The following is an 18,350-nucleotide window of genomic DNA, read 5'->3' on the forward strand; positions in this document are numbered from 1 at the left end:
TTGCACCTGGGAGACGCCCACGACTGCTGAGACACGCCCATCGCACCTGAGACCCCGCCCATCACACCTGGGACACGCCCATTGCCCCTGAGACCCCACCCACTACAGGTGGGACACGCCCATCACACCTGGGACACGCCTATCGTACATGGGACACCGCCCGCCACACTTGGGACACGCCCATTGCACCTGAGACCCCACCCACTACAGGGGGGACACGCCCATCACACCTGGGACACGCCCATCACACCTGAGACCCGCCCCACTACAGGTGGGACACGCCTATAACACCCGAGACCCCGCCCTCCTCACACGGGACACGCCCACCACAAGTGGGGCGCGCCTACAATACCTGGGACACGCCCATTGCACCTGAGACCCCACCCCACTACAGGTGGGACCCCGCCCACTAAAGGTGGGACACGCCCACTACAGTGAGACCCCGCCCCCAACACCTGGGACACGCCCACTGCACCTGAGACCCCGCCCCCAACACGAGACCACCCCCACCCGCTGAGACTCCTCCCCCAAACCTGAGGCCCCGCCCACAACAGCTGAGGCCCCGCCCACAACACCTGTGCCACACCCACGACGCCTGAGACGCCTCCTCCTACATCCAAGACCCCGCCCACAATAATTGGGACACGCCCACCCCAGCTGAGACCCCGCCCCCAACACTTGGGACACGCCCACCACGCCTGAGGCCCCCGCCCCCTCCCCGCTAGCCCCGCCCCCTCACCCCGCGCGCTCCATCCAGCTCTTCCAGTTCTTCTCGTGGAATTTGGGCACCAGGCGGAGCCGCCCCGACGCCACCGCCTGCACAGGTGAGACACCAGGTGAGACCCCAAAATGTCCCCCCCAAAATGTCCCCAAAATGTCCCCAAATCCCCCCAAAATGTCCCCAAAATGTCACCAAATGTCACCGCCTGCACAGGTGAGAGAAAGACCCCAAAATGTCCCCAAATGTCCCCCCAAAATGTCCCCAAAATGTCACCAAGTGTCACCGCCTGCACAGGTGAGACACCCCAGGTGAGACCCCAAAATGTCCCCAAATGTCCCCCAAAACGTCCCCAAAATGTCACCAAATGTCACCGCCTGCACAGGTGAGAGACAGACCCCAAAATGTCCCCAAATGTCCCCCCAAAATGTCCCCAAAATATCACCAAATGCCACCACCTGCACAGGTGAGAGACACCAGGTGAGACCCCAAAATGTCCCCAAATGTCCCCCAAAAATGTCCCCAAAATGTCCCCAAATGTCCCCAACCCTGCCCCGATGTCACCGCCTGCACAGGTGAGAGAGATCTCAGGTGAGACCCCAAAATGTCACCTGAAGGGTCCCCCAGGTGTGCCCAGGAGTGTCCCCAGGTGCCCCCAGGAGTGTCCCCAGGTGTGCCCAGGCGTGTCCCCACATATCCCCAGGTGTGTCCGCAGGTGTGCCCAGGTGTGTCCCCAGGTGTGTCCCCAGCTGTGCCCAGGTGTCCCCAATGTCCCCAAGGTGTCCCCTCTCACCTGCAGCGCCTCCCCGTCCATGTCCCCAGGTGTGTCACCTCCCCCAGGTGTCCCCAGGTGTGTCCCCAGGTGTCCCCAATGTCCCCCAGGTGTCCCCAGGTGTCCCCTCTCACCTGCAGCACCTCCCCATCCATGTCCCCAGGTGGTGTCACCTCCCCCAGGTGTCCCCAGGTGTGCCCAGGTGTCCCCAGTGTCCCCCAGGTGTGCCCAGGTGTGTCCCCTCTCACCTGCAGCGCCTCCCGGGCCATGTCCCCAGGGTGTGTCACCTCCCCCAGCTGTCCCCAGTGTCCCCAGTGTCCCCCAGGTGTGTCCCCAGGTGTGTCCCCAGCTGTGCCCAGGTGTCCCCAATGTCCCCAGGTGTCCCCAGGTGTGTCCCCTCTCACCTGCAGCGCCTCCCGGGCCATGTCCCCAGGTGTGTCACCTCCCCCAGGTGTCCCCAGTGTCCCCAGTGTCCCCCAGGTGTGTCCCCAGGTGTGTCCCCAGCTGTGCCCAGGTGTCCCCAATGTCCCCAGGTGTGCCCAGGTGTGCCCAGGTGTGTCCCCAGCTGTGCCCAGGTGTCCCCAGTGTCCCCCCAGGTGTCCCCAGGTGTGTCCCCAGGTGTGTCCCCAGCTGTGCCCAGGTGTCCCCAATGTCCCCAGGTGTGCCCAGGTGTGTCCCCTCTCACCTGCAGCGCCTCCCGGGCCATGTCCCCGCAGGTGAGGAACCACTGACGCTTCAGCAGGAACTCAACGACGTCACCGGAGCGGCTGCGGGGACAGGGGACACCTGAGGGACACCTGGGGACACCTGGGGACACCTGAGGGACACCTGGGGACACCTGGGGACACCTGAGACACACCTGGGGACACCTGGGTGACATTGGGGACACCTGAGACACACCTGGGGACACCTGAGGGACACCTGAGAGATACCTGGGGACACCTGGGTGACATTGGGGACATCTGAGACACAGCTGGGGACACCTGAGACACACCTGGGGACACCTGGGGACACCTGAGAGATACCTGGGGACACACCTGGGGACACCTGGGGACACCTGGGGACAGCTGGGGGACAGCTGGGGACAGGGGACACCTGAGAGACACACCTGGGACACCTGGGGACACTTGAGGGACACCTGGGGACACCTGGGGGACACCTGGGACACACCTGGGGACACCTGAGGTGACACCTGGTGACACCTGGGGACAGGTGTGCTACGTGCACAGGGGCAGGGTCATGGCATGGGGGTATTTTGGTGACATTGGGGACAGGTGAGGTGACACAGGTGACACAGGTGACACAGTGACACCGTTACCTGCACAGGGGCAGGGTCATGGCGTGGGGTGACACAGGTGACACAGGTGACACAGGTGACACAGGTGACACAGTGACACCGTTACCTGCACAGGGGCAGGGTCATGGCGTGGGGTGACATTGGGAACAGGTGAGGTGACACAGGTGACACAGGTGACACAGTGACACCGTTACCTGCACAGGGGCAGGGTCATGGCGTGGGGTGACACAGGTGACACAGGTGACACAGGTGACACAGGTGACACAGTGACACCGTTACCTGCACAGGGGCAGGGTCATGGCGTGGGGGTGACATTGGGAACAGGTGAGGTGACACAGGTGACACAGGTGACACAGTGACACCGGTACCTGCACAGGGGCAGGGTCATGGCGTGGGGTGACACAGGTGACACAGGTGACACAGGTGACACAGTGACACCGTTACCTGCACAGGGGCAGGGTCATGGCGTGGGGTGACATTGGGGACAGGTGAGGTGACACAGGTGACACAGGTGACACCGTTACCTGCACAGGGGCAGGGTCATGGCGTGGGGTGACATTGGGGACAGGTGAGGTGACACAGGTGACACAGGTGACACAGTGACACCGTTACCTGCACAGGGGCAGGGTCATGGCGTGGGGTGACACAGGTGACACAGGTGACACAGGTGACACAGGTGACACCGTTACCTGCACAGGGGCAGGGTCATGGCGTGGGGTGACATTGGGGACAGGTGAGGTGACACAGGTGACACAGGTGACACAGTGACACCGTTACCTGCACAGGGGCAGGGTCATGGCGTGGGGTGACACAGGTGACACAGGTGACACAAGTGACACAGGTGACACAGGTGACACCGTTACCTGCACAGGGGCAGGGTCATGGCGTGGGGTGACACAGGTGACACAGGTGACACAGGTGACACAGTGACACCGTTACCTGCACAGGGGCAGGGTCATGGCGTGGGGTGACATTGGGGACAGGTGAGGTGACACAGGTGACACAGGTGACACCGTTACCTGCACAGGGGCAGGGTCATGGCGTGGGGTGACATTGGGGACAGGTGAGGTGACACAGGTGACACAGGTGACACAGTGACACCGTTACCTGCACAGGGGCAGGGTCATGGCGTGGGGTGACACAGGTGACACAGGTGACACAAGTGACACAGGTGACACAGGTGACACCGTTACCTGCACAGGGGCAGGGTCATGGCGTGGGGTGACACAGGTGACACAGGTGACACAGGTGACACAGTGACACCGTTACCTGCACAGGGGCAGGGTCATGGCGTGGGGTGACATTGGGGACAGGTGAGGTGACACAGGTGACACAGGTGACACAGGTGACACCGTTACCTGCACAGGGGCAGGGTCATGGCGTGGGGTGACATTGGGGACAGGTGAGGTGACACAGGTGACACAGGTGACACCGTTACCTGCACAGGGGCAGGGTCATGGCGTGGGGTGACACAGGTGACACAGGTGACACAGGTGACACCGTTACCTGCACAGGGGCAGGGTCATGGCGTGGGGTGACATTGGGGACAGGTGAGGTGACACAGGTGACACAGGTGACACAGGTGACACCGTTACCTGCACAGGGGCAGGGTCATGGTGTGGGGTGACACAGGTGACACAGGTGACACAAGTGACACAGGTGACACAGGTGACACCGTTACCTGCACAGGGGCAGGGTCATGGCGTGGTCGGTCACCCCCCGGAGCAGCCCCCGCTGTGCCAGCGCTGCCACCACCTGAGCCCGGGCCTCGAACCTGGGCACACCCTGGGGACACAGAGGGGACACTGAGGGGACAATGGGGACAACAGGGACACTGAGGGGACATTGGGGACACTGGGGACATTGGGGACAGAGGAGACATTGGGGACACTGGGGACATTGGGGGGATTGAGGACATTGGGGACAGTGGGGACACCCTGGGGACATTGGGGGGACATTGGGGACAGCGGGGACATTGGGGACACTGGGGACAGTGGGGACACCCTGGGGACATTGGGGGGACATTGGGGGGACAGCAAGGACATTGGGGACACCCTGGGGACATTGGGGACAGAGGGGACATTGGGGACATTGAGGGGGCAATGAGGGCATTGAGGGGACATTGGGGACACCCTGGGGACAGCGAGGGGATTGGGGATATTGGGGGGATTGGGGACCCTGGGGACAATGGGGACAGTGGGGGGATTGAGGACATCGGGGGGATTGGGGACATTGGGGGTGTCGGGGACATTGGGGACAATGAGGGGACATTGACACTGAGCTGGACACATGGGTCAGGTTTGGGGTCATTTTTGGGGCCATTTGGGGACACTTTGGGGTCATTTTTGGGGCCGGTTTGGGGCCGTTTTGAGGTCATTTTTGGGGCCAGTTTGGGGTCATTTTTGGGGCCGTTTTGGGGTCATTTTTGGGGCCGTTTTGGGACACTTTGGGGTCATTTTTGGGGCCGTTTTGGGACACTTTGGGGCCGTTTTTGGGGCCATACCTGCAGCCACCCCCCGCCCGGGGGACACAAGGTGCCGTCGTCGGCGATGACCGAGAGCAGCGGCAGCGCGTGGGCCCGGGCCAGCGCCAGGTCCTGGGGGCTGTGCCCGGGGGTCACCTTCACCGCACCTGGGGACAGGGACACACCTGGGTCACACCTGTGCCACACCTGGGTCACACCTGGGTCACCTGTGTGTCACCTATTACAACCTAGAGTCATCTACTGTCACCCACAGAGCCTGGGGGCTGTGCCCGGGGGTCACCTTGACCGCACCTGGGGACAGGGACAGGGTCACCTGCGCCACCTATTGTCACCTATTGTCACCTGCTGCAACCTACTGTCACCCATTGTCATCCCAGTGCCCCCAGTCCCCTCCCAGTCCCCCCCAATCCATCCCAGTATCCCCCAATCCCCCCCCAATCCATCCCAGTATCCCCCAATCCCCTCCCAGTCTCTCCCAGTATCCCCCAATCCCCTCCCAGTCCCCCCCAATCCATCCCAGTATCCCCCAATCCCCTCCCAGTCTCTCCCAGTCCCCCCCAGTTCCCCCCAATCCCCTCCCAGTCCCTCCCAGTTTATTCCAGTCCCTCCCAGTCCCCCCCAAGCTGTCCCAGTCCCCATTTAACCCCTCCCAGTTCATTCCCAGTTCCCCGCATCCCCTCCCAGTATCCCCAAATCCCCTCCCACTCCCCCCCAGTTTATCCCAGTCCCATCCCAGTCCCTCCCAGTCCATCCCAATCCCCTCCCAGCCTCCCCCCAGTCCCTCCCAGTTTATCCCAGTATCCATAACTCCATTCCCAGTCCCTCCCAGTTTATCCCAGTCCGTCCCAGTCCCTCACCGGTTCCCAGCTGGGGCTGCACGCTGGGGTCGCTCACCACGGGCAGCAGGGCCCCGGTGAACGGGTGCCTCACCTGCCGGCCCTGCAGGTGCTGAGGGGGCGTGGTCAGACCGGGCCACGCCCCCCGAGCCACGCCCTAACCGCGACCGACACGTGCCGGCCCTCTACGAGCCTCCGAGTAAGCCCCGCCCCTTTGTGGGCGGAGCTATTCCTAACCAATCCCTGGCTGGCTGGCTGTGAGATGGCCCCGCCCAGCCATCGGCCACGCCCCCAGAGGCACTTAAGGCAGCAAAGCCCCACCCCCAGCCATGAAGCTCCACCCCTTTCCCTAAGCCCCACCTTTTTACCCTTATATGGATATTCAGAAAGGGGGAGGAGCTAAACCCAGACAGCCAATGGCTGCCCTGCAGGGGAGCCACACCCATAAGACACACCCATAATTGCCACAAATTTTGGGGTCCCCAAGGCTCCGCCCCTCCAGGTGACAACACATCTGTGTGAGGCCACGCCCACCAGGTAAGGCCACGCCCCTCTATGTGAGACCCCACCCATCCCAATGAAGCCACACCCCTCTAGGTGAAGGAAGCCCCACCCATCCAAGTGGAGCCCTGCCCCTCCAGGCTCAGCCCCGCCCATTCCAATGAAGCCCCGCCCACCAGTTAAGCCCCACCCCTCACCAGGTACCCGCGGGCGCTGCAGCCTCAATGAAGCCCCGCCCCTCCAGATGAAGCCACACCCCCCCAGGTTAAATTAAGCCCCGCCCATCCCGGTGAAGCCCCGCCCCTCACCAGGTACCCGCGGGCGCTGCAGCCTCAATGAAGCCCCGCCCATCCCAATGAAGCCCCGCCCATCCCGGTGAAGCCCCGCCCCTCACCAGGTACCGGGGGTCCTGTGGGTGCATGACCATGGCCCCAGTGAAGCCCCGCCCATCCCAATGAAGCCCCGCCCATCCCGGTGAAGCCCCGCCCATCCCGGTGAAGCCCCGCCCCTCACCAGGTACCGGGGGTCCTGTGGGTGCATGACCATGGCCCCAGTGAAGCCCCGCCCATCCCAATGAAGCCCCGCCCATCCCAATGAAGCCCCGCCCATCCCGGTGAAGCCCCGCCCCTCACCAGGTACCGGGGGTCCTGTGGGTGCATGGCCATGGCCCCAGTGAAGCCCCGCCCATCCCAATGAAGCCCCGCCCATCCCAATGAAGCCCCGCCCATCCCGGTGAAGCCCCGCCCCTCACCAGGTACCGGGGGTCCTGTGGGTGCACGGCCACGGCCACGTCCCCAAAGAGCGTCTCAGGGCGGGTGGTGGCCACAGGGACCTCCAACCCTGGGGACACAGGGGGACACCGTCAGGGACAGTGGGGACATTGTTGGGGACATTGGGGACACACTGGGGACAGAGTGGGGACATCATCAGGGACAGTGGGGACACAGTGGGGACACAGTGGGGACACCATCAGGGACATTGGGGACATCGTCAGGGACATTGGGGACACAGTGGGGACATCATCAGGGACAGTGGGGACACAGTGGGGACACAGTGGGGACATCATCAGGGACAGTGGGGACATCGTCAGGGACAGTGGGGACACAGTGGGGACATCATTGGGGACATTGGGGACACATTGGGGACAGTGGAGACACTCACAGGACACCCAGGGGACACTCAAGGGACATCAGGGACACTCAGAGGACACCAAGGTGAGACCCACAGGACAGCCAGGGGACAGCCAGGGGACACTCAGGGGACACTCAGGTGATGCTCAGGATGTCCCCAGTGCCACCCTGGCTGTCCCCAGTGTCCCCAATGCCACCCTCAACGTCCCCAGTGCCACCCCTCAGTGCCACCCTCGTTGTCCCCAGTGCCACCCTCAGTGTCCCCGTTGTCCCCAGTGCCACCACCCACCGTCGTCCCCCTCCACGGGGTAGGCGAAGGTGACGAGGACGCCGAAGGTGACGGGGTGGGGACAGTTGGGGACACTCAGCGCCGTGGGGCCCTTCAGGACACGGGGCTCCACCTGCGGGGACAGTTGGGGACATTGGGGGACATTGAGGGATTGGGGACATTGGGGACATTGGGGCACTAGGAACATTGGGGACATTTGGGGACATTGGGGACACCTCGACGTCGGCCAGCGCCGATCTGAGGGCGCAGCTCCAGGTCACACTGGGGACATTGGGGACATTGGGGACATTGGGGACACCTCCACATCCGCCAGCGCCGATCTGAGGGCGCAGCTCCAGGTCACACTGGGGACATTGGGGACATTGGGGACATTGGGGACACCTCCACATCCGCCAATGCCGATCTGAGGGCGCAGCTCCAGGTCACACTGGGGACATTGGGGACATTGGGGACATTGGGGACATTGGGGACACCTCCACATCCGCCAATGCCGATCTGAGGGCGCAGCTCCAGGTCACACTGGGGACATTGGGGACATTGGGGACATTGGGGACATTGGGGACATTGGGGACATTGGGGACACCTCCACATCCGCCAATGCCGATCTGAGGGCGCAGCTCCAGGTCACACTGGGGACATTGGGGACATTGGGGACATTGGGGACACCTCCACATCCGCCAATGCCGATCTGAGGGCGCAGCTCCAGGTCACACTGGGGACATTTGGGGACATTGGGGACATTGGGGACATTGGGGACACCTCCACATCCGCCAATGCCGATCTGAGGGCGCAGCTCCAGGTCACACTGGGGACATTTGGGGACATTGGGGACATTGGGGACATTGGGGACACCTCCACATCCGCCAGCGCCGATCTGAGGGCGCAGCTCCAGGTCACACTGGGGACACTGGGGACATTGGGGACATTTGGGGACACCTCCACATCCGCCAGCGCCGATCTGAGGGCGCAGCTCCAGGTCACCGCCCTCAGGTCCCTGCGGATCAGCCCGGCCTCGAAGAGACGCACGAAGGCCTCGGTGACAGCGCGGGAGAAACCCTGGGGACGGCACGGCCGCGCTTGGGGACACGCGGGGACACCGCGGGGACGGGTCAGGGAGGTTTGGGGACGTCTGGGGAGGGTTTGGGGACAGTTTGGGGACAGGCCGAGGAGGTTTGGGGACATTTCGGGGAGCTTTGGGGACACTTTGGGGACAGTTCGGGGAGGTTTGGGGACATCTGGGGATACCATGGGGACATTTGGGGACAGTTTGGGGAGGTTTGGGGACAGTTCAGGGAGGTTTGGGACACTTGGGGACACTTTGGGGACACTTTGGGGACAGCTCAGGGAGGTTTGGGGACATTTGGGGACACTTTGGGGACAGTTCAGGGAGGTTTGGGGACATTTGGGGACACTTTGGGGATGTTTGGGGATGTTTGGGGACAGTTTGGGGAGGTCTGGGGACAGTTCAGGGAGGTTGGGGACACTTGGGGACACTTTGGGGACAGTTCAGGGAGGTTTGGGAACATTTGGGGACAGTTTGGGGACACTTTGGGGACACTTTGGGGAGGTTTGGGGACACTTGGGGACAGTTTGGGGATGTTTGGGGACAGTTCAGGGAGGCTTGGGGACATTTGGGGACACTTTGGGGACAGTTCAGGGAGGTTTGGGGACACTTGGGGACAGTTTGGGGATGTTTGGGGACAGTTCAGGGAGGCTTGGGGACATTTGGGGACACTTTGGGGACAGTTCAGGGAGGCTTGGGGACATTTGGGGACACCACGGGGACATTTGGGGACAGTCTGGGGACAGTTCAGGAAGGTTTGGGGACATTTGGGGACAGTTCAGGAAGGCTTGGGGACGTTTTGGGGGAGTTCAGGGAGGTCTGGGGCACTCTGGGGGCACTCGGGGACACTCCAGGGGCACTTGGGGACAGTTTGGTGACGCTGTGGTGACACTTGGGGACAGTTTGGTGGCACTCACGGGGTCCATGGTGAAGGCGCAGCGGCTCCAGTCCAGCGAGGCCCCGAGCGCCCGCAGCTGCTGCAGGATCTGCTGCCCGTGCCTGGGGACATTGGGGACATTGGGGACATTGGGGACATTGGGGACAGCGCCTCAGGGCCACCAGTGTCCCCAGCGGTGTCCCCAGGGTGGCCCCAGTGTCTCCAATGTCCCCAATGTCCCCAGCGTGTCCCCCAATGTTCCCCGATGTCCCCCGTTATCCCCAATGTCCCCTGCGTGTCCCCAGCGTCCCTGATGTCTCCAACGCGTCCTCAATGTCCCCAATGTCGTCCCCAGTGTCCCCAACGTTGTCCCCATTATCCCCAATGTCCCCGAGGATGTCCCCGATGCGTCCCCAGTGTCCTCAATCCCCCCAGTGTCCCCACTGTCCCCAGTGTCTGAAATGTCCCCTATCCCCAGTGTCCCCAATGTGTCCCCAGTGTCCCTCTCAATGTCCCCTCAATCCCCCCAATGTCCCCAATGTCCCCCCTGTCCCCAATGTCCCCTCTGTCCCCAGTGTCCCCACTCTCCCCTCCCTGTCCCCATTGTCCCCGCTGTCCCCGCTGTCCCCATTGTCCCCGTTGTCCCCAATGTCCCCATTGTCCCCATTGTCCCCAATGTCCCCATTGTCCCCGCTGTCCCTGCTGTCCCCAATGTCCCCCCTGTCCCCATTGTCCCCCCTGTCCCCGCTGTCCCCCCTGTCCCCAATGTCCCCAATGTCCCTCCTGTCCCCGCTGTCCCCCCTGTCCCCAATGTCCCCATTGTCCCCAATGTCCCCATTGTCCCCGCTGTCCCCAATGTCCCCACTGTCCCCGCTGTCCCCGCTGTCCCCATTGTCCCCGCTGTCCCCATTGTCCCCGCTGTCCCCCCTGTCCCCCCTGTCCCCAGTGTCCCCATTGTCCCCATTGTCCCCGCTGTCCCCATTGTCCCCGCTGTCCCCCCTGTCCCCAGTGTCCCCATTGTCCCCATTGTCCCCGTTGTCCCCAATGTCCCCGCTGTCCCCACTGTCCCCACTGTCCCCGTTGTCCCCATTGTCCCCAATGTCCCCATTGTCCCCATTGTCCCCAATGTCCCCAATGTCCCCGCTGTCCCCATTGTCCCCAATGTCCCCAATGTCCCCGCTGTCCCCGCTGTCCCCATTGTCCCCAATGTCCCCAATGTCCCCGCTGTCCCCGCTGTCCCCAATGTCCCCGCTGTCCCCATTGTCCCCAATGTCCCCAATGTCCCCGCTGTCCCCGCTGTCCCCAATGTCCCCGCTGTCCCTCACCGCTCTGTCCAGCCCCAGACCTCGCTCAGGAACCGATCCCGGCCCAGCTCCTGCCGGCGGCACCCGCGGTGCTGCCACAGCCAGCGCTCCACCACGGCCTGGGGACACATTGGGGACATTGGGGACATTGGGGACATTGGGGACATTGGGGACATTGGGGACAGCCCGCGGTGCTGCCACAGCCAGCGCTCCACCACGGCCTGGGGACACATTGGGGACATTGGGGACACATTGGGGACATTGGGGACATTGGGGACAGCCCGCGGTGCTGCCACAGCCAGCGCTCCACGATGGCCTGGGGACACATTGGGGACATTGGGGACATTGGGGACAGCCCGCGGTGCTGCCACAGCCAGCGCTCCACGATGGCCTGGGGACACATTGGGGACATTGGGGACATTGGGGACATTGGGGACAGCCCGCGGTGCTGCCACAGCCAGCGCTCCACCACGGCCTGGGGACACATTGGGGACATTGGGGACATTGGGGACATTGGGGACAGCCCGCGGTGCTGCCACAGCCAGCGCTCCACCACGGCCTAGGGACACATTGGGGACATTGGGGACATTGGGGACACATTGGGGACAGCCCGCGGTGCTGCCACAGCCAGCGCTCCACCACGGCCTGGGGACACATTGGGGACATTGGGGACATTGGGGACATTGGGGACACATTGGGGACATTGGGGACACATTGGGGACATTGGGGACATTGGGGACATTGGGGACAGCCCGCGGTGCTGCCACAGCCAGCGCTCCACGATGGCCTGGGGACACATTGGGGACACATTGGGGACACATTGGGGACATTGGGGACATTCGGGACATTGGGGACATCATTGGGGACAATGGGGACATCATTGGGGACACCGGGGACATTGAGGGCATTAGGGACACATTGGGGACATCCCTGGAGACAAGACAAGAAAATTTGGGGACATTTCAGGAGAATTTGGGGACATTTGGGGACACACCTGGGTGGCAATGCCAGCGTGGGGATGCTCAGAAGGGATTTGGGGACATTTGGGGACATTTTGGGGACATTTGGGGACATTTGGGGACACACCTGGGTGGCAATGCCGATGTGGGGATGCTCAGAAGGGATTTGGGGACATTTGGGGACATTTTGGGGAGATTTTGGGGACATTTGGGGACACACCTGGGTGGCAATGCCGGCGTGGTCGGTGCCCGGCACCCACAGGACGTTCCAGCCCTGCATCCTCCGCCTGTGCCCAAAAAAACCCCAAATTATCCTGAAATAACCCCAAAACATCCCTGAAACAGCCCCCCAAAACCCCCCAGACCCCCCAAAATCCACCAAATCCCCCCAAACCCGCTCAAACCCCCGAAAACCCCCCAAAATCCCACCCAAAACCCCCCAGACCCCCCAAAATCCCACCCAAATCCCCCCAAACCCCCCAAAATCCCACCCAAACCCCCCCAAACCCCCCAAAATCCCACCCAAATCCCCCCAAACCCCCCAAAATCCCACCCAAACCCCCCCAAACCCCCCAAAATCCCACCCAAACCCCCCCAAACTCACCCCAAAATCCCACCCAAACCCCCCCAAACTCACCCCAAATCCCCCCAAACCCCCCAAAACCCCCTAAAACCCCCCAAAATCCCACCCAAACCCCCCCAGACTCACCCCAAAATCCCCCCCAAATCCCTCTCAAACCCCCAAACCCACCCGAAATCCCCCCAAATCCCAATCAAACACCCCCCAGACCCCCCCCAAAATCCCCCCAGACCCCCCAAGATTGCCCTTAGACCCCCCTAAACCCCCCAAACCCCCCCCCAAACCCCACTCAAACTGCCCCAAACTCGCCCCAAAACCCCCTCTCAACCCCCTCAGACCCCCCAAAATGCCCCCAGACCCCCCCAAAATCCCACTCAAACCCCCAAAACTCCCCCCAAAAATCCCCCCCAAATCCCCCCAAAATCCCCCAAATCCCACCCAAACCCCACTCAAACTGCCCCAAGCTCCCCCCAAAATCCCACTCAAACCCCTCTCAACCCCCCCAGACCCCCAAAACCCCCCCAGACCCCCCAAAATCCCCCAAAATCCACTCAAACCCCCTCTCAACCCCCCCAATTGCTCTTAGACCCCCTCAGACCCCCCCAAACCCCCCAGAACCCCCAAATCCTCCCAGACCTCCCCAATTCCCACTCAAACCCCCCAGACCCCCCCACCCAATCCCAATTCCCCCCAAAAATCCCACCGAACCCCCCCAAACCCCACTCAAAATCCCCCCAGACCCCCAAAATTGCTCTTAGACCCTCCAGACCCCCACATCCCACCCAAGCCCCCCCCACACATCCCCCAAATCCCACCCAAACCCCCCCAGACCCCCAAAATCCCCCCAAACCCCCACTCAAACCCCCCCAGACCCCCCAAATCCCCCTTAAAACCCCCAAAATGCCCCCCAAACCCCAACACAACTCCCCAAAATCCCCCCCAACCCCACTCAAACTCCCCCAAACTCACCCTAAAACCCCTCAGACCCCCCAAAACCCCCTCGGACCCCCCGAAATCCCCTAAAACCCCCCAAACCGCCCCAAATCTCACTCAGGCCTCTCCAAACTCCCTCCCAACACCCCCCAAACCCCGCTCAAACTGCCCCAAACTGCCCCCAAACCTCATTCAAACCCCCCAAAATCCCCCTCAGACCCCCCAAATCCCCTCAAAACCCCCCAATCCCCCTCAGACCCCCCAAATCCCCTCAAAACCCCCCCAAATCCCCTCAACACCCCCAAATCCCCCTCAGACCCCCCAAATCCCCCTCAGACCCCCCAAATCCCGCTCAAACCCCACTCAAGCTCCCCCAAACTCACCCCAAATCCCCCCCAGACCCCCCCAAAACCCCCCCAGACTCCCCAAACCCCCCCCAAAATCCCACTCAAACCCCCAAAACACCCCCAAAATCCCCCATAACTCCCCAAAATGTCCCCAAAATCCCCCCAAACCCCCCCAAAATCCCACTCAAACCTCCTCTCAACCCCCCCGAAATTGCTCTCAGACCCCCCTCGGACCCCCCCAAACTTGCCCCAAAACCCTCTCAGACCCCCCAAATCCCCTCAAAACCCCCCAAATCCCACTCAAACCCCCAAAACACCCCCAACATCCCCCCAAATCCCCCATAACTCCCCAAAAACCCCACCCAAACCCCACTCAACTGCCCCAAACTCGCCCCAAAACCCCCCTCTCAACCCCTCAGACCCCCCCAAAATCCCCCCAAACCCCCCCCAAAATCCCACTCAAACCCCCAAAATCCCCCAAATCCCACCCAAATCCCACCCAAACCCCACTCAAACGGCCCCAAAATCCCCCCAAAATCCCACTCAAACCCCCAAAACACCCCCAAAATCCCCCATAACTCCCCAAAATGTCCCCAAAATCCCCCAAACCCCCCCAAAATCCCACTCAAACCTCCTCTCAACCCCCCCGAAAATTGCTCCTAGACCCCCCTCGGACCCCCCCAAACTTGCCCCAAAACCCCTCTCAGACCCCCCCAAATCCCCTCACAAACCCCCCAAATCCCACTCAAACCCCCCAAATCCCACTCAAACCCCCAAAACACCCCCAAAATCCCCCCCAAATCCCCCATAACTCCCCAAAACCCCACCCAAACCCCACTCAAACTGCCCCAAACTCGCCCCAAAACCCCCTCTCAACCCCCTCAGACCCCCCAAAATCCCCCCAAACCCCCCCCAAAATCCCACTCAAACCCCCAAAATCCCCCAAAATCCCACCCAATCCCACCCAAACCCCACTCAAACGGCCCCAAAATCCCCCAAAATCCCACTCAAACCCCCAAAACACCCCCAAAATCCCCCATAACTCCCCAAAATGTCCCCAAAATCCCCCCAAACCCCACCCAAAATCCACTCAAAACCTCCTCTCAACCCCCCCGAAATTGCTCCTAGACCCCCTCGGACCCCCCCAAACTTGCCCCAAAACCCCTCTCAGACCCCCCCAAATCCCTCAAAACCCCCCAAATCCCACTCCAGACCCCCCCAAATCCCACTCAAACCCCCAAAACACCCCCAAAATCCCCCCCAAATCCCCCATAACTCCCCAAAACCCCACTCAAACTGCCCCAAACTCGCCCCAAAACCCCCTCTCAACCCCTCAGACCCCCCAAATCCCCCCAAATCCCCCCCAAATCCCCCCGTACATCTGACCAGGGCGTCCTGCAGGCTGACCCCCAGGGCGTGGCCCAGGTGCAGCGACCCCGTCACGTTGGGGGGGGGGCAGCACCAGGCTCAGCACCGGGGACCCCCCCGACACCTGGGGGGGGGGGCAGGAGTTGGGGTGACCCCCCCAGGAGGGGATGGACCCCCCCCCCAGGTGAATTTTGGGGGGGTCCCCAGGTGGTTTTGGAGCCCCCCAGGTGAATTTTGGGGGGGGTCCCAGGTGGTTTTGGGGCCCCCCAGGTGAATTTTGGGGCCCCCCCAGGTGAATTTGAACCCGCCAGATGAATTTTGGGGGTCCCCAGGTGAATTTTGGGGTTCCCAGGTGGTTTTGGGGCCCCCCAGGTGTGTTTTGAACCCCCCCAGGTGAATTTTGGGGTTCCCAGGTGGTTTTGGGGCCCCCCAGGTGTGTTTTGAACCCCCCCAGGTGAATTTTGGGGTTCCCAGGTGGATTTGGGGTTCCCCAGGTGAATTTTGGGGGTCCCCAGGTGAATTTTGGGGGTCCCCAGGTGAATTTTGGGGTTCCCCAGGTGGTTTAGGGGCTCCTCAGGAGGATTTGGGCCCCCCCCAGGGAATTTTTGGGGCCCCCCAGGTGAATTCTGGGGTTCCTCAGGTGAATTTCTACCCCCCTAAAATGATTTTTGGGGTTCCCCAGGTGGGGCTGAACCCCCTCAGGTGAATTTTGGGGATCCCCAGGCGATTTTTTTACCCCCCCCCCAAAGATGATTTTGGGGTTCCCCAGGTGAATTTTGGGGCTCCCCAGGTAGATTTAGGCCCCCCCCCCAAAATGATTTTTGAGGCCCCCCCCAGGTGTTTATTTGACCCTCCCAGGTGATTTTTGGGGTTCCCCAGATAATTTTGGGGTTCCCCAGGTGATTTTTGGGGTCCCCCCAGGTGATTTTGGGGTCCCCCCTCACCTGCCCAGGTGCGCTGGGGCTGAAGACCCCTCCCCTCTCCCACCATTGGTACCAGGCGGCCTCGACGTAGCGGGGGCTGTACCTGGGGGGGAGGGGCACGCCCGTGGCTGTGTCCCCAAGTGTCACCTCAGGGGGGTGGCACCCCAAAACCCCCCAAAAAATCCCAAAATCCCACCCAAAAACCCCAAAAATCCCCCAAAAAATCCGCTCAAAATTCATCAAAATCACTCCAAAATACACCCAAAAATCCCCCCAAAAAACCCCCCCAAAATCCGCTCAAAATTCATCAAATTCACTCCAAAATACACCCAAAAATCCCCAAAAAATCCCCCAAAAATCCACCCAAAACTCATCAAAATCACGCCAAAATACACCCAAAAATCCCCCAAAAACCCCCCCCAAAATCCGCTCAAAATTCATCAAATTCACCCTAAGATTCATCAAAAGCACCCCAAAATTCCACCCGAAATACCCAAAAATCCGCTTAAAATTCATCAAAATTCATCAAAGTCACCCCAAATTCAGGGCTGTACCTGGGGGGGAAGGGGCACGCCCGTGGCTGTGTCCCCAAAAGTGTCACCTCAGGGGGGTGGCACCCCAAAACCCCCCAAAAAATCCCAACATTCCACCCAAAAACCCCAAAAATCCCCAAAAAATCCGCTCAAAATTCATCAAAATCTGCTCAAAACCAGCTCAAATTCACCCCAAAATTCATCAAAATCACCCCAAAATTCAGGGCTGTACCTGGGGGGGGAGGGGCACGCCCGTGGCTGTGTCCCCAAAAGTGTCACCTCAGGGGGGTGGCACCCCAAAAACCCCCAAAATTCAGCAAAATCACCCCAAAAATCCACCCAAAATTCATCAAAATCACTCCAAAATACACCCAAAAATCCCCAAAACCCCCCCCCCCAAAATCCGCTCAAAATTCATCAAATTCCCCCTAAGATTCATCAAAAGCACCCCAAAATTCCACCCGAAATACCCAAAAATCCGCTTAAAATTCATCAAAATTCATCAAAGTCACCCCAAATTCAGGGCTGTACCTGGGGGGGGAGGGGCACGCCCGTGGCTGTGTCCCCAAAAGTGTCACCTCAGGGGGGTGGCACCCCAAAACCCCCCAAAAAATCCCAAAATTCCACCCAAAAACCCCAAAAACCCCGCTCAAAATTCATCAAAATCTGCTCAAAATTCACCAAAATCACCCCAAAATTCAGGGCTGTGTCCCCAGGTGTCACCTCAGGGGGGTGGCACTGCCACCGACCCCTCCTTGGGGACGCACCCGAGCCCCAAGATCGCCCAAATTCCCCCCAAATTTCCCAATTCCGCAGTTTTACCCTTTTTGCCGTCGGGCCCCAGCGGGTGCTGATATTCCACCTCAGCCTGGGGGCTCCAGCCCTTGGGCAGCGGCTGCGGCGCCTGCGGGACCAGTACAAACCAGTAGAAACCAGTACGGGCCAGTAGGGACCAATACTAATCAATACCAATTAATATAAACAAATTTAAACCAGTATAAACCAGTACACAGCGCCTAAAACCAGTCCGGACCAACGCACACCAGTACAAACCAACCAAACTCTGACCCAGTTTCTCCCAGTCCCCCCCAGTCCATCCCAGTACCCCCCAGTGCCCCCCAATCCCTCCCAGTCCCCCCAAATCCATTCCCAATCCCCTCCCAGTCCCCCCAAATCCTCTCCCAGTAACTCCCAGTCCCTCCCAGTCTCTCCCAGTCCCCCCCATTTCCTCACCTTCTCCTCCCTCTCCCCTCTCTCCCTCCTCAGCCGCAGCCGCTTCTCCCTCTGCTCCCGGCCCCGCAGCCTCGCCCGCTCGGGCCCGTCCCAGCCGGGGCTCGCGGGGCTCTCGGCGGCCGGAGGGGTCCCCGCCGAGCGGCTCCCGCTGCTCCAGCGCCGGGGCCGGGCCCGGGGAGCCCCGGGAGGCCCCAAAATCCGG

General features: G+C 61.3%; 2 protein-coding genes and 1 long non-coding RNA gene across 3 annotated transcripts; 1 reads left to right on the forward strand and 2 right to left on the reverse strand.

Moving 5' to 3' along the window:
• Window positions 1–735: 735 nt before the first annotated feature.
• On the reverse strand, window positions 736–12,511 carry LOC128950556 (valine--tRNA ligase, mitochondrial-like). The gene is made up of 12 exons (XM_054295421.1): window positions 12,452–12,511; window positions 11,294–11,391; window positions 10,009–10,090; window positions 8,965–9,084; window positions 8,029–8,140; window positions 7,361–7,449; window positions 6,130–6,220; window positions 5,553–5,563; window positions 5,291–5,407; window positions 4,469–4,572; window positions 2,176–2,257; window positions 736–816 (listed from the first exon to the last, which is right to left on the reverse strand). Exons 1-12 carry the CDS (start codon window positions 12,509–12,511, stop codon window positions 736–738), a joined length of 1,047 nt encoding a protein of 348 aa, XP_054151396.1.
• Window positions 12,512–13,132: 621 nt separating this feature from the next.
• LOC128950553 (putative uncharacterized protein DDB_G0290521) lies at window positions 13,133–16,582 on the forward strand (the record flags this gene model as incomplete). Its single annotated transcript, XM_054295419.1, has 3 exons — window positions 13,133–13,189; window positions 14,496–14,548; window positions 16,564–16,582. Coding segments are annotated over 3 exons (129 nt in total), but the record flags the coding sequence as incomplete, so codon positions are not given.
• An 867-nt stretch (window positions 16,583–17,449) lies between these two features.
• Window positions 17,450–18,276, reverse strand: LOC128950557 (uncharacterized). Its single transcript, XR_008484374.1, has 3 exons — window positions 18,149–18,276; window positions 17,738–17,819; window positions 17,450–17,472 (listed from the first exon to the last, which is right to left on the reverse strand). It is a non-coding gene; the product is annotated as an uncharacterized LOC128950557 (long non-coding RNA).
• Window positions 18,277–18,350: the final 74 nt, after the last annotated feature.

This window comes from Melozone crissalis, unplaced genomic scaffold (genome assembly GCF_028551555.1).
Source record: "Melozone crissalis strain CALT ecotype California unplaced genomic scaffold, PUWL_Pcris_2 ptg000721l_1, whole genome shotgun sequence".
Classification (NCBI taxonomy): Eukaryota; Metazoa; Chordata; class Aves; order Passeriformes; family Passerellidae; genus Melozone; species Melozone crissalis.

Excerpts from the sequence above, each read along its gene's own strand:
- LOC128950556 (XM_054295421.1), bottom strand. The coding sequence starts at position 12,511 with ATGCAGGGCTGGAACGTCCTGTGGGTGCCGGGCACCGACCACGCCGGC. Across the intron at positions 8,141-8,964 it reads CGGCGCTGGCGGATGTGGAG|GTGGAGCCCCGTGTCCTGAA; the intron begins GTGTCCCCAAAT and ends CTGTCCCCGCAG. Across the intron at positions 6,221-7,360 it reads CACAGGACCCCCGGTACCTG|CACCTGCAGGGCCGGCAGGT; the intron begins GTGAGGGGCGGG and ends ACGCCCCCTCAG.